Here is a 16,286-nt window from a genome sequence, read left to right as displayed (position 1 = left end):
TTGCAGGGTTTCCTTAAAAAATGAAATCTGAGTTTTACGTCCTATGATTATGCCGGTTAGGCTAAACGAGATGGCGAAGATGAGAAATGAATGAAATGGTGGAATGAAGAAAGTGGGAGGAAACGGGAGAACCCCGAGAAAACCCACGCACACGGTGTTTGTCCACCACAAAGTTCACTTAGCAAGGGCTGGGATCGAACCCGGGACCCCAAGCACCAGAGGTGAACGATCTACCACTGAGTTACCGCGGCCCTGCAGAGTTTCCTGAGTGTGACCTAGAAAATTTACCACTATTTCTTTGCGGTTTTGTTCCAGAAAATGGGCCCTCTCGATATAGACTGAAATAGTGTCACGTCACATCCTTTTCGTTGCCATGGTGATCGCCATTTTATTTTCTAAACAAGTAGCTTAAATACCTAAAAAACCTGACTGCAGAGCGAAAACAGTGATGAAATATTTCGGAATTGCAAACATTACAGTGAATCTTATTTCTTTTTATTTATAATGAATTAAACTAAAAACAGATATAGGAAAAGAAAAATATACTCATCTTTGTTCATAATCAGATATTAACCTTAAATAATTCTGGAAAATTTTTGATTCATTAATATAAGTATCGTAACATTGCATACGTGAACAGGATTAATGTTTGTTTAGAATATACGGTGAACCATTCATAATTGCAATTTTCTTATTATACTGTTTCCAAATGCTTTTCTTTTTTCTTTAAGTTGGTAAAGAATACAAGAAAAGATCTGATCTATATCCACTGATGGTCCGGATTGAAAGTTTCCAAAGGCTTGCTTTTTTCCCCTTCTTTTGTAATGTCTTTTCCCACTTTTAGTCATTAATATTGTGCAATTCGATTATGAAGAATGAACATAAGGGAAGTTGTTTACAGTCTGTTTCATGTTTTTTCAGCTTTACCAAACACCTCTTCAAGCTTTTACTCTATTTTGTCCGTGGATACTGGTCCCGGTCTTCTCTCTATATTCCCAATACACAATAGTTATCACAACCGCCAGACATATTACTCTCCCAAAAATCGCTTTGCTTGCATAATTTCCTACACCCAAATAACAGAAGCACTCCCTCCAAAGGCCTCTATTCTTGCTGTTCACTGTTCCAGTAAAATTCCAATAGCGATGGCAACACTGCACCAGAACGCTCGGAACTCTCAAAAACACGTCTTGTCAGCTCGCTGCTTCAAGCGAATCTCCTAGGTTCCCATTTATAAGGGTAAAGATGATGTACACGACTGTGGAAATTATAGGGGAATTAAATTAACGTCTTCCACTATGAAGATCTGGGAAAGAATAGTTGAAGGAAGGGTACGACTAATTGAGAGGAACAGTTTGGTTTCATTCTAAGAAAGGAACAAGTGATGCTATCTTTGCGTTGAGGTAGTCGATAGAACGATACGGGGAAGTGCAAGCGAAATTGCACCTCGTTTTCATAGGCTTCGAAAAGGCGTACGACAGTGACCACACAAGAATTATACCAATGCATGAGAGAAGAGGTGGCTTTTGAAAGAAAGAAAGAAAAAAAAAGTGCGGCTGATAAGGGACATGTACGAGGGAGCAGAGAGTTGATTTTAGATTAGCGTCCCGTTCAGCAGCGAGGCTATGAGACGTGGACCTACTGATTAACGTGGAATCAGAACCACATGAGCTCCCGCCAAGGAGGGAGCAGAGACTCAACCAAAAAGTAGTGTATGACAAAGTTTACATGCAGAAGTTGGTCTCCGTCAAGAATCAGCTCTCAGCCCATATTTGTTCAAGTTGATAATGGATGCGTTGATGAGGGAGGTAAAGTAGAACACCATTGAGTACATTGTTTGCGGATGATATCTTTATATGCCAAACATTCAAAACTAAGGCAAAAAAGGAACTGGAAGAAGGGAAAAGGGTGTTGGAAGGAGACATGAGGATGATTAGAACAAAGACAGAATATATGGCACTCAACAAAGAAGACTGGAACTTCTTACGGCTACTACTTACCCCAATATTTAAGTATCTTGACCTTGATTAGGATGGTGGATTACGTACAGAAATCCAACACAGAATACAATCTAGTTGGTTAAACTAGAGAAGGATGAGCCAGCAGGGTGCTGTGTGACAAGGAAGTTGCAGGTTAAAAGGGCCGTATATACAAAACGGTATCAAGTCCAGCAATGATATATGGCTATGCTGCAAAGCGAATTGCAAAGCTGCAGGTAACGGGTAAAAGGAAAAGGGAAAGATTCAAAATGATTAGGATTAGGAATTAATCCTGGGCTTCCAGCATCTATAGCCACGTTAACCCGCACGTATGAGGGATAATGTTCCTAGTCGATCATACTACCCGGATAATTGGAGAAAGAAAGGAATGAGGACGGAAGAAAGCGGCCTGGGATCATTACGTTAGGTACCATCCCGGCATTTGTCTGGTGTGATTAAGGAAAACTCAGGATGGATGGCCTGAAAAATCTTTTTCACTTTTTTCACTGAGTGCCCCCATCCGGAAAGACATAAAATGAGATGGAAGGACAAGATACAACATGATTTGAGGAAGAAGGAATGGGGAGTAGAGGAAAAGAATTAGAAACGCCGATCCCATACAAACGTGGTGGGTAGAAGAAAAATATAGTTCTTTAGGAGCCAGGATTTCTACAGAATTTTGATTTTCAAATTCTCGGATTTTGTGCCGTTAAACTAGTATGCTTAAGTTTTATATCCGAAATATAACTTTCTCGTTTCCCTCTATCAAAAACAGGGTGCGCATGATCGCGTAAATACAGTAGGTTTTACGTGTTCTCCCTGGCATATTTATGAATATAATAAGTTTTGAATGATGGGTGTGTTTTTAATATAGTATTCAGCGACTTAAAAAGAGAAATATCTGAAGCCAATCTAAGAGTACTACTTGTAACTAATCAATTCATTCCGCAGATAGTGTCAAAGATATTTTATCAGATAACATTCATTATTGACCTGGCTGGTGACAACATTTAAATAAAACATTTATTTAACTAAAGAACATTATAACAAACAATATATACTTTATTCATCCCCAACATTCACTTTATACAAACAATATATTTACATGTATAATATACATACAAATGTCACAGGAATTTTGAATGGAATAATCTTTGAATATTGGACTTCCTGCTAGGATTTATCTTTTGTTTTGTATAGGTTCACACCAATTTAAACTTCCCATGAAATGTTTTGCATTCTCACTTCTTATTTTAAATTCATTTACTGCTGGCGACTACAACTCCGTTTCGAGGGTTTTGCAAGTCGTTTTCCCTGCCGGCATTTGGAAGTATCGATGCCTAGTTGCCGAGCTTTGTGATGAGAGCGCCACACTTTAATTGTGAAATCATCTGAGGTGGTTACCAGCATTTCAGCATCCACTGGGTTGAAAGCTACAGCATTTACAACATCCGAATGAGGAAACTTCGCCAGACATATTCCGTAGTGACGATCCCACAGATATCCATGTTTGTCTTCTGCTCCACTGAAAAGATACACCAAATGAATTAAATAAACCTCTGGGTAGCTATATAATTAATATATAATAATATAACCCTTCTTTCTTTCTGTCCATAACTCTTAATAGAAGTGTACAGTACAGATAAGCGAAAATTGATGTTTTGTGTGCACAAAATAACCCAATGTATAATTTAGAAAATTATTTCAATTTAATTCACCTCAGTTCGTTCTATCCATATTCTGTTCGGTTACGTTGCCTGAAGTGAGTTTTGTTTAAAATGTTAGTGTAATGTGAAGTGGTATGAAGCAGTATTTGGATTAATATATTATCCACAAAACACCAGAAACTTATTATTTTTTTTTTTACCTCTATTCTTTCGTTATACACAACTAGAAATGTGTATTAAGTCATTAAACTCAAAGGACACTAATTCTATTTATTTGCTATTTGTTGTACAAAATAAAGAGAGTACACACTACGAATAACACAGGCAGCATACAAAAATTAAATAAAATCATTATCGGGTAACTACACATTCACGTACCGGAAAACATTTCAAACAACTCACAGCATATAAACAAGTCAGTTCACTGAGCACTTGACATAGTCAATAAACTTTTTATTTCTTTCCGTTTTCAGTGATGACATTACCAACGGACGAAAAACCAACTACAAAAATTCACACAAATTTTGAAGAAAAAATATGTATTATTTGTAGTGCTATGGAAGATATATATATATATATATAATTGTTAATAAACTTCGTTATCAAAATCCATTCTTTGTCCGGTTCTTTAATGACGGAATCTTAGTTCTAATGAAATATGATACATATAGACTTTGACACTTCAGAAATAAAATTTCTGAAAAATTTGGACATCCTTAACATTGGATTTCGGGTACGAAAATGGTTCAACAAGTCTGAAACCATAGCACCACACTCCTCAACAATTCAAGAAGATATCGTGCGTACCTTTGGTGTACGAGCACGGGTTCGATTCGCAGTGGAAAACCATCAAACGCAATACAATGGTCTAAATCCCATTTTAAACTCTTTAAACTGTAGATGTCGTTCTACTGTTTACAGAGGACGTAAATACAAATCAATTAGTCATTCTAGACCAGGGTTTCTCAACCTGGGAATCGAGAGGGTTTCATGGGGGTAGTGAAGATAAGCGGAAGAGATAAATATAATTAGAAACTAATACCGGAAAATATTTTTAAATATTATTTTGAATTTTGTTCTGATAGGCACATTTTTATTTTTATACAAACTGTTAAGAACAACAAAAAATAGGTCTACTAAACATTTTCAAAAGGTGCAGAGTTGTTTCAAAATGAAAGAGGATCGGATGCCATATTTGTAATATGAATGAACTGACCAAATTTGGTTTTAATCCATTCGCTTTTAGAAAGTTACTGTATTCACTATATACAAGAAATGGATTCTACTATTATAGTAATAGATGGGTATCTTAAGATCTCCGCAATAGGTATATAAAAAATCCCACACAAGCTTATTATAAACCACAAATTATGAGGGGGTCGCTGGCAAGAGGATATGATGATAAAATGAGGGTCGTGATAGGAATTAGGTTGAGAACCACTGTTTTAGAGTGAACAATGACGCGTATTGAAACCAGTATGAGCTGTAAGACGTCAACTTTTAACACTAAATATAACAATGTCAACACTGAAGTTTCTGAACAGCCATACCAAGTGTTTATTCTTTCGTCTAGGATTACAAGCATTTTTGACAAATAAGTATTTCAAATATATATTGTATGCTCACACGTAACAAACACGGGTAACACATCTGAGGCAATTCTATGAACGCATTTTCTTAATACCGACATCTACGACAATTTATCTAATTAAATAACTTCATAAAGCCAGGTTTTAAAGTCAAACTATTTTGTAACATCAAAGAATCAAAGTCTGACATTATAATCTTATTTTCTTGATTTATGGCCAACAGGAAATAATCAAAAAATTTAGAACATGAATCTATGGGTCTGAAAGTATCTCCTTCCGCCTCGACAGTACAGGAATAAAGCGTTTATACTACGAGTTGCTTGACACCAAACGTATCATTTGCACTATTCCAGTGCTGACGATCGTTAAGAGAACGACAGTTTGATTAAATCTCATTATAAGACTTCCTTTCTTCCTTCCTTAAAAATACCAATGCAACTTTTTCGAACATCTCACATATGTAACAAAGAATACTCTAACTGATAAGTTATATTAGCTGGTGCTATTTAAACTATCACAGGGTGATTATATATACATGTATATATTGGGTGTTCTAAAAATGGTGCCCACGAATTACATAGCACTATTCTAGAAGTTATAATAAAGCAAACATACATATATATATGTTTGTGTGTGTGTGTTCAAATAAAACTAAAGAATCTTACCTGGCTACATATTCATTACAGACGTCAAGGAATATGAAAAAACACTCGTTATTCGGTGTATATCCTTTGTGGGATCTCAACATAGTTCCTACTTGTTTTAAAGTAACAAGGTCAATCACATGAATATCTATCTCTTGTGCTATTGGTGGAGGGTCCAGAGGATTTCTGATCACATAGCCCTGAGGCCAGGGACGGCTGTTCACGTACAAAAACCTGAAAAGAGGAAAATCAAAAATTATATCACTACACTATTGTACTTTCTAAATAAAAACAAACTCCAAGCAATAAAATGTGGTGCCACAGATTACATTTTTTTACTAAACACTATCAATTAGAATAAACCTAATACAGCAAAAAACTTTACCTCATCTCATATAATGATAGAGACGAAACTTTTTCACAACAATTTTGATATTTTGCAGTATTAACTATCACAATTTTCGCATTTATATCGCACTTATTTTTTTTAAATGTAGCACAAGTTTTTTTTTTTTTTTTTTTTTTTTTTTTTTTTTTTTTTTTTTTAAATATGGAACTTGTAAACAGTATATTTTTGTAGTAAGGTGTATATCTAATACAAAAATAGGGACATACCTTGATTAGGTACACTTCTAGCTAATGTAGTCTCTGAAATATAATAATTAATGTAAAAATTTAAACATTTCCTCTAACCTCATCCTTAGTTAAGGATAGTATGCACCAAAACATTACCAATTCTTCTTTTAAATTTGTTCTCCTGTCAGTAACAATCATATCATACTTCGAAAAGAATCTCTCGGCATCAACACTCGAGATTGGCAACCATGTTGAACGTAACGAGCTGACAGCAAAAGACCTGTGGTTCATGTTTAAACTGTTTAACAATGATACAATGTCAACTTTCTTATCCTCACTGTTAAGAACTTTAATAACCTTACTTTTAAATTTACCACAGTAAGCAACCAACAGATCATAAATACTTTCATCACAAAACACAGTCAAGGATTTAAACAACAGTTCAGTTTTGTTGATGTCTACATCTTTCAACAGTTCAGTTTTGTTGATGTCTACATCTTTATCAAGTTAAACAGTATCTGGATAAAATAACTCGCAGAGCTTTTTCGTAAATGCAACGTTTTTTTTTTTTTTTTTTTTTTTTTTAAATAATCTTGGAAATGCACTTTTTAGTTATTATTAGCAATAATTAACAAGAATTTCATTTTTTCGTTTTCATTCGCATTTATCGAAAGTAATGCCGAATTTCGCAAATATTCGCAATAATGTAAAACTGATTTTTGGATCAGAAACGAAAAGTTTGAGGTACCCTGAAATATATATACATATTTTTAACGTTTCGCACATATCGCATTAACTAAAAAATTTCGTCTCTAATGATAATATTTAAAGAATTATTTGAATTAGCCAGTTCCCTAATTTTTCAGATAAAGCCTTCTTAAAAGGTTGCTGAGGTCTTCAGAATGTTGACAATATCGTAATACTTTAACGTAGATTACCTTCAATATGTAATGTTAAAGCGGATCATAAAGGAAGTCATATCCACTGTCACACCATATCACCTATAAACTACTAAAAAAAAAATATATATATATATATAGTTAGTTGCGAAAATTGAACCCTAATATTTTATGCTAATTATATAATACAATAAAAAGTGATTGATTACCTGTGGTCTGGAGACAATCCCATTCCAATGATGTGTCCATGTAGATCGATGAGATGATCAACCTTATCAAAACGGTCAGCGACTGCCTCGTAGTCAAGCCAATTGGGTTCTGGGCGGGGAGTTTCTGCATTGGCTCGCTCTCTTTTCTCCCTTTCTCGCTCAGCGATGCGCTCTTTTAAACTCGGACCAGGATCAATACGACGGGGAAAAGTGAATGGTTTGATCCGCTTAAAACCTATAAAAACATCACATTAGATGTAAAAAGAGGCTATTTATTTGATTTTACTTATAATATGGCACATCACTAAAACGATCTACATGACAAAATTTCCGCGTATTATGTTCTTCAATACACTGAAATAGAAATAAAAACTTGTGAACATAAATCAGAATTTTCGAAATATTTTTGAACACAAGCTATATGTGAGCCATCCTCGTTGGGTTGGTGCTCGTACGTATGCCTTTGGTGCACGTGGTCCTCGGTTCAATTCCAAGTGGGACAGCACAAAAAATTAACTGTCTCTTTTAACCTAAAGGAGATAAACATGAGACGTTGAACTGAATAAAATTATCTGTGAGGATTCACGCTTAGTTTTGTTTTATTAGGTTATTCGGGATAAAATCAACAACTGAGATAAAGCATTTATTACCATAACATAGTATGCCTTACCATTTTAGAAGGAGAGGCATTCTCTAACCACATAGCTACGAGGAAGCTCGCTAACAGAATTTGTTACTACATATATTCATAGGTTATTACCGTTGTTACTGATTTCTTTGAATTAATGTTCCAGAAAATTGTTTAATGCAAAATATTAGTTCTTGATATGCGTGTATTACTTATACTACCTATTATACTATGTCATGTTTTATTTAGGTCGCATTCTTCTGAACCTAATTTTGAGTTCTATGAAAGGAAGCCCGACATAATGCTTGAACGTTTTTCGTGAGCAACTATTATCGCATATAGTTGACTCTGCATTAATATTTTATTACAAGTTCTTAAAGTATTAGTGATTCCCAACCTGGCGCTTCCCTTCGTAAACACATATTCCCACTTCTTTCCGCTTATTGGTCATATGTGCTTTTTGTCTAACTCCTCTTATGATTTCGGATACAGCACTGAATTTCCAAATGTCCAACAACAACAACAACAATAATAATAATATCACAATAATAATAATAATAATAATAATAATAATAATAATAATAATAATAATAATAATAATAATAATCATCACCACCATCATCATCATCATCTCCTCCTCCTCCTCACCAAATGTTACTTAAAGCAAGTCTTTTACATAATATTGAGTAGAGTATTATTTTCTACCAGTTTTGTTCTTAATGACATCACATTTCTTTCTCAATATATATATATATATATATATATATATATATATATGTGTGTGTGTGTGTGTGTGTGTTTGTACGATATTTAATTAACGTCTCTTGTTAGAATATTCTTTTAGCTCAACGTCGCATGATTATGCACCGAGCTTAAGGGAATCACGAAAGTGGGAGTAAATGGGAGAACCGCAAGAAAACCTATGCACACGATGTTTGTCCACCACAAAGTTAAAACATTCGTAATATTTGTAATTATGAATGTAGTTTATTTTTTGTCAGTGGCTTGAACCCTCCCTGCTCGCTTCTCACGACAAATTCCAGGGAGGCGTTCCCCCAGGTTGGAAATCAATGTCTTACAAGGATTATATTTCACACTACGATTTTCAAAATCTGAGCTTCTAGAAGTCTTATTCCACATGTTTTCTTTAAGGCTTATTAGAAAAACTTTTAGAAAAAAAAAATATTCAACGTCAATTCACTCTAAAATACTACCTACCTATTTGATGCGGCGTATAAGTCTTCGATCCTGTAGTGAAAATAAGAAATTTTTCTCGAGGATCCAGAACATCATCGTCACTTCCGTATTCAGATTCTAAGGAAAGTTCTGAATTCACAGATTGAGAATCAGAGTCGCCTGGAATACCTTCTTCTTCTTCCTCACTTGATCTATCTAGATCTTCAGAGCCCCCTTCCACAAGGCGATAGTCAGCGTTATATTGGATCGGAGTTCCATAGTCCAGACCATGTTCTGAGTACCAATTTGCAGGAGGATAATATCTACGAAAAGATATTACGACACTATAGTATAACCCTTTACAAATTGTTAACAATCTTTAATATTCGTATATGCTTGTTTTAATGAACCTATAGAAAGTAAGGCTTTCAATTAGTACTATGTTAGAGAAAAGCTGAATATGAGATGTTAGAGATGAGCACTGATTGATTAATTAAGGACAGAATTTTTGCACAGAAAAAAGTACTAAAATTGATGGACGAAAGGCGGGCAAAAAACAAAAAACTCCGTTTTTGGTTAAAATTTAGTGGAATGAAAACTCTTTTAATTAATAATTATACTGCAATGCAAACATAATTTTAATATTTTGGTTCCAAATTCTATACGTCTTGATGTTCGGTCACTTGAAAAATAATTATGTATTTAATATTAGCTGAACATCAAAAAATGTAAATATCACAATTTGACCTTCAAATTATTGGTATTTCAAGGCGTGGAAAAGTGACATAGAAATGATTGAATTTGACAACATTTATCATCTCAATGTTAGAAAATACCAGACTAACTGTTTGTCAGTACTTTTATACTGTGAGGAGGAGCATTCAACGTCAACAGACACCAAGCGAGCATATTTTGTTTCCTTGGCAAACTTCAAGTTCGTCAAATTATCTGGATCTCCAATTTCGCAAACAATTTTCAAGTCTGAGTTTTGCTAATCACTGCAGAGTATTTTTTTTACAACTTGAAGAATGTTCCACTGTTCCTGCTTGGAAATGCAAGGAGTATGCAACTTCGTTATGGAGTCGACAAGCATTTTGTAATTATAAATTTCATGCAGTTCTTTAATAGTGTCTTCTTCAGCAGCAAGTTTCAAAGCATTGACCAGACTCTGCCTCTTATGGGCCAAGCATTCCGAAGAAGAAGGGAGTACGCTCGGAGGTGAGTCTTGGGGTTCGGACCTCCCCACGAAATCACAACTTTTCTGTAAATTTAGTCTAATTTTAGAGGGTGATTTTACAATGTTGTCTCCTTACACTTGAATCCAGTAAGGGCATTTTTTTTTTCTTTTTTAATTTTAGCAACGAAACTAACTTTACAATGCTTCAATCGCACAAATTCATATACAGGGTACAATGAGTGCGAACATGTAATGAAACATTTCATGTTGTGACATATTTTAAACAAAATTACATTCATTATTGTAGATAATGTAAGGACGCAATAAATTAATGTTAATACTAGCGGTGAACGAGGAAGAAGTCAAACTATATCTATACAATATTTACGGATAATGAATGAAAACTTAAAATTTGGTGAGAGTTTCTTGATTGGGTGGAGAAGGTTCTTTTGGTGGACATAAATTTCCAGTTTGGAATCCTAAAAGTCACGTGCTAACTTGAAAACATTATTTAGTAACCTCCAAAAATCCAAGCTGTAGTTATTACCATATAAATTACAAGTTTCCAGTATTCCACCTTTTTAATGGCGAGACTCAATATCACGTAAAGATTGAATAATAATGCATCAAGAGAATGTATGTGCATATACACATAGAAATTAAAATCAAAATCTTCTGTCAAATAAATTATACTTGAAAGATGACGTTAATTACAACTGAAGTCGGTACATTGGGAAGATACGATGAACTGGACATATATTCTTATTCATAAAAGCCTACGTACTCATCTCTCTTTGAAAAGTTCATTTCCTCGCCAACAAGGTAAAAAATTATAATGCTTGAAATAAAGATCTTAATTGGCCGAAGAATATTCATATTTATTCCACCTAATTCCAATTATGAATAAGAATACAGCACTTTTCCAAAACAGAGGGTGACATTATTTTTCTGAACAAAACTGGACATTTCTCTTTCACAATATTTTATATACAATACAAATAGCGAGGAAAACCCTCATCTTCGTAAGGCTTTTTTAACACTTTCCTTACGAAATATTTATGTACGTATACATATTTATGGGTACTACCGGCATCTGTGACCTTAAGTCAGTTACATGTGAGGGATGACGATCCTCAATGAGTACACTATCTGGAGAAATGACCTGGAATCTGTATGTTAGGTACCGTTCTGGCAGTTGCCTGTAGTGAATTAGCAAAACCCAGGAAATTTTACTCAGGATGGTAGGCTTGAAAAAGATGTAACACCATTCCGACCGAGTGCCCCCACTGGAAATCAAACCCGGGACAATTTTGAAGTTATAACATTCTATGAATACAAAATACACAAACAACACTTATTACTTTGAAATTGTTTTTTCCACTAGTAGAAGGTCTCTGGACAAATTTCTCTGGTACGTATTACATCTATAATTGTACGCAGTGTGTTTCAATAGTGTTTTAGACTAAGCGAAATGTTAAACACTACAACAATCAAATAAATTATTATAACGACTACTTATTTATTTTAAACACAGTATTTCTTTTAAGTTTGTTAACTTAGTTAAATTAATAAACGATATTGAGATAATAAAAGAACACTTTTGTGTAACGAAACATTAGGTTCTTTTCTTATATTTTAAAATAAACTCAAAAACTACTCAGCTTTCTTTACTGCACTCTTATAATTGCATTTATTGAATGATCATCACTCGTCGAATCTTTGTTGCTAATATTTTCAAGACAAAGGTTAGAATAAAAAGTAATGGGAATTACCCGGGCATCAAATATGAAAACTAACAAATTATAACACACAAGTACTCTGTTGCTTCGAATGTGGGTTTCTTTCAATTAAAATACCTTACGCTGTCAATGAACTCGAAAGGTGCTCATCTTGCTCTTCTGTGTCCTTACGTAGATTATTTCAAAAGGCATGGTAAGCACCAACATTGTCAAGACTTTCCACACACACACACACACACACACACACACACACACACACACACACACACACACACACACACACACACACACACACACACACACACACACACACACACACACACACACACACACACACACACACACACACACACACACACACACACACACACACACACACACACACACACACACACACACACACACACACACACACACACACACACACACACACACACACAAATCTATACCTTGATAATGATGACAATCAGCAGCAAAAATTTGCGTTTTTTAACACGACTTTTTGAATAATCTATAACAGGATACAGGAGAGCAACATGATAACCTTTTGAGTTTATTTATAAGATTTTCAAGCAGCTTACATTAGAATTCTAAACTTTGCTTTTGTGTGTGTGTATTTGGAGCAATAGTAAAGCAGTAAATATTCTTATCACAACTTCTGTCCAGAGTACGTAAGTCGAGGTTTAATTTTAATTCTCTTATTTGAATTTTAATTCCCAAGTTTTTGTCTAAAAATTTCTTAATAACTTGTTCTTCAAATGTCTCAGAAGTGTGAACAAAGACCTAATGCATCACACTGAAATTCTGATATTGATTTTTCCTGAATTTCCGTAAGTAAGTAAATTTTCCCTGACTCAGCCTCAACCACCTCATAGCCGCTCAAAGCTATGAAAAGGAAAAACATGAAAAGGAAAAATTGTTACAGTACACCACCTGAAAACAAGGAAGAAACCTGGATCAAAACTAATATTTGTAAAACAAAGTTGGGTGATCAGTAAGTTTGGAACTAGATATACAGAGAATGTGCGAGGAAACCGGAGTACCAGAGAAAATCCAGACACGATGTTGTCCACTACAAGCTTCTTTGATCGGGGATCGAACCATGGACTTCACGCACCAGAGGACAGTGCTCTACCAGTGAACCACCATACTCTTTTCATTCACTCAGATCGCATTGTGTAACATTGAGTTCTCACCTACAGAGGAATTGATGTGTTAAAAATCGGTTGTTTCCTTTATTTATCAATATATATATATACAGGGTGTCCGAGAAGTCCTTCCCTGATTACAGAAATTGATAACTCAGGCTAGAAATAAGATAGAAATATGAAACTGGTGTTGAATTGTTTACAAACTATAAAAGTTTTTGTCTGTGTTAGGTTTGTTCTGTTTTACCAAGTCTCAATTTTTTTTTTTTTTTGCTTTAGGTTTGTAGTACGTAAGTAAGAAGCCCAAGAAGCCATGCCAAACAACCAGGAGAAGGCACAGTGTGTCCTGTGGTACCATGAGACACGATCACCAACCACGGTGCAGAGACAGTTCCAGACAACATTTGGGAGGACTCCACCTGATGTCAAGAGCATTAAAGCCTGGTATCAGAAGTTCAAGAACACAGGGTCGGTTGCTGACCTTCCGAAGTCTGGTCGACCAAGAACCTCAGCAGACACGGTGGAGGCTGTGCGGCAGTCTTTTCCTGACATAACCCCATTAGACTTCTTTTTATGGGGTTATGTCAAGGATGAGGTCTACTGAACACGTGTACCAGATCTTGAAACCCTGCAGCAACGAATAACCACAGTCGTTGCATCGATCCCTCCAGTGATGTTGGCTAATGTGTGGATGGAAATTGAATATCGCCTAGATGTGCTACGTGCTACCAAGGGTGCTCATGTGGAAGTGTACTGATGTGACCAAAACTTTGTAAACAATTCAACACCAGTTTCATATTTCTATCTTATTTCTAGCCTGAGTTATCAATTTCTGTAATCAGGGAAGGACTTCTCGGACACCCTGTATATATATATTGGTTTTTGTTTAAGTCCCATGTCCATGCTCTGAGGCTAAGGACAATGAACGAAATAGTGGAATGAAAAAGTGGGAGGAAACGGGGTAAGACCGAGAAAACCCATGCACGCAATGTGTGTCTACCACAAAGTCCATTTGGCGCGATCTGGGATCAAACCATCGATCATAAATACCAGAGTTGCATTGGTTTTGAGAGTAGTGTTCATTTTAGCAGTGAGACTATATGAGACGTGTACCCACAACGTAACCACATGATGTCCCACCTGGAAACTCCGTAGTTAACCACATAGCCATGAGGGAGTTTGCGCATCTACAGACTAAAAGAACATATCGGGAACTCTAATACATTGAGATTCGAATATCAGATTTTCGAAAATACCACAAATATACCGAAGATTGACACAGTACAGGTTATTAACAAAGTTTTCACCGCTCATAGATAGATTGGGTGTTGGAATTTAGCGCCCCTCTTCCGTGCCAAGGCTAAATGAAAGTAGATCTACATTTACCGAACCACCGTAAAGCGTCCAAGTTTCAAGGCTCTCGTATTAAGCACCGCGATCCCATGCACCAATCGTACGCGCACTAATTCCTAAGCCAGAGGGGACAGTGAATGAATGAGAGTCTTCTAATTCGAATCAAAATTAAAAATTAAAACTTTGAAATGCACACTCTGGTCAGAATTTGCATGAACATCCGTACTATGAATAATAAGAACACTCAAAGCAATATGACGCCTGTCTTTATGTGTTATAATTTGTTAATACAGATAGTTGTTAACCATTTGTTCCATTGATCTTATCTGATTTTTCTTTTAATCTTGGTTTGAAAAAGGTGCTTGCAAAATTTGACGTTTGATTAGTGTTCAACAAATGTTAAAGCATTAATGAAGGGCAAGGTAGGCAAGATGAGTAGTTTTCGTGTTTATAATACAGCTCTTCAAGTGGACAATATTAACAAATGACTAAGGTAACTTTAAATTAAATAATCGATAAATATTAACATACTGAGTAGGTGATGCATCATAAGGTGGTCCATTGTCGAAATCTGATAGCCTGAAATCCGAACTTATATTTTGGTTACTCGATGCACTAATTTCCTGATGAGAAACAGGATTTCCCTTCCCGCTGTTATCTTTACTTCCCTTCCTTTGGCGAGATGGGCTTCCTTCTTTCTCTTCTTCACCTGATGTCGCCTCTTCTGGAGCCAAGCAGTTCGCCACCATTATCGCTCGAATAGAACTTGCATTCTGATTGCAGAATTTATATAACTGGTTCATGATTGCCACATGTTCGGATGATGATTCTTGAGATGCTTTGCTTAACCACAGAATAGACGTACTCAATAAGTGAGCAAGCCAATGAAGATCGCCAGACAGCAAGTATCTGTCATTGTACCAGGTACCGAAAATATCATACGGCTTGTTCACAACCCTACACTGGAGATCGAAGTTTCCTGAAAGTAAAATGAAATACATACTCAAATGCAAAATCAACAATATATGTAAACAAACCTTCATTTTATATAAGTTTCAAGGTACTCTGTACACATTTAAAAAAGTGACAATAATAATAATAATAATAATAATAATAATAATAATAATAATAATAATAATAATAAAGAAGAAGAAGAAGAAGAATAATTCCAAATTTAACGTACTATTATTATGTCTTGTAGGTTAAAGGAGATGAATGATTATGATACAATTGGTGGAATGAAATGGGAGGAATGAGAGACCCGGAGTAAGCTGACGAACACGGTACTATTCACTAACTAGTGAACCACATTGACTCCCAAAAAAGTAAAAAAGAAGACTATTGTTGCTTTGAATTATGAAACTTGGGAAGATATTCTTCGAAGATGTTTTTATCAGTTGACAGTTACGTGTTTTGTAGTCGGCTGGCTGGCTGACATGGTCACGTATCTCATTTCTATCGTAGTTGAGTTACTGCAACTTTTAGTAAGTGTATAAAGCATA

General features: G+C 35.3%; 1 protein-coding gene across 4 annotated transcripts in view; it reads right to left on the bottom strand.

Annotated features, from left to right (window-relative positions):
* Window positions 1-3,001: 3,001 nt before the first annotated feature.
* Window positions 3,002-16,286, bottom strand: part of Fbw5 (F-box and WD repeat domain containing 5) — a 35,744-nt gene continuing 22,459 nt past the window's right edge. For all 4 annotated transcript variants that reach the window (XM_081743207.1, XM_081743225.1, XM_081743216.1 and 1 more), the window contains 5 exons: window positions 15,316-15,763; window positions 9,410-9,690; window positions 7,564-7,798; window positions 5,901-6,113; window positions 3,002-3,504 (listed from right to left, as the gene is read on the bottom strand). In XM_081743207.1, coding sequence (XP_081599333.1) covers window positions 3,243-3,504; window positions 5,901-6,113; window positions 7,564-7,798; window positions 9,410-9,690; window positions 15,316-15,763 — 1,439 coding nt within the window. In that variant the 3' untranslated portion in view covers window positions 3,002-3,242. The remainder of the gene's footprint in view (window positions 3,505-5,900; window positions 6,114-7,563; window positions 7,799-9,409; window positions 9,691-15,315; window positions 15,764-16,286) is intronic.

The sequence above is a fragment of the Thermobia domestica genome, chromosome 2 (assembly GCF_964235325.1).
Source record: "Thermobia domestica chromosome 2, izTheDome1.hap1.1, whole genome shotgun sequence".
NCBI lineage: Eukaryota > Metazoa > Arthropoda > Insecta > Zygentoma > Lepismatidae > Thermobia > Thermobia domestica.
This window is presented reverse-complemented; position numbering and strand designations above follow the sequence as displayed.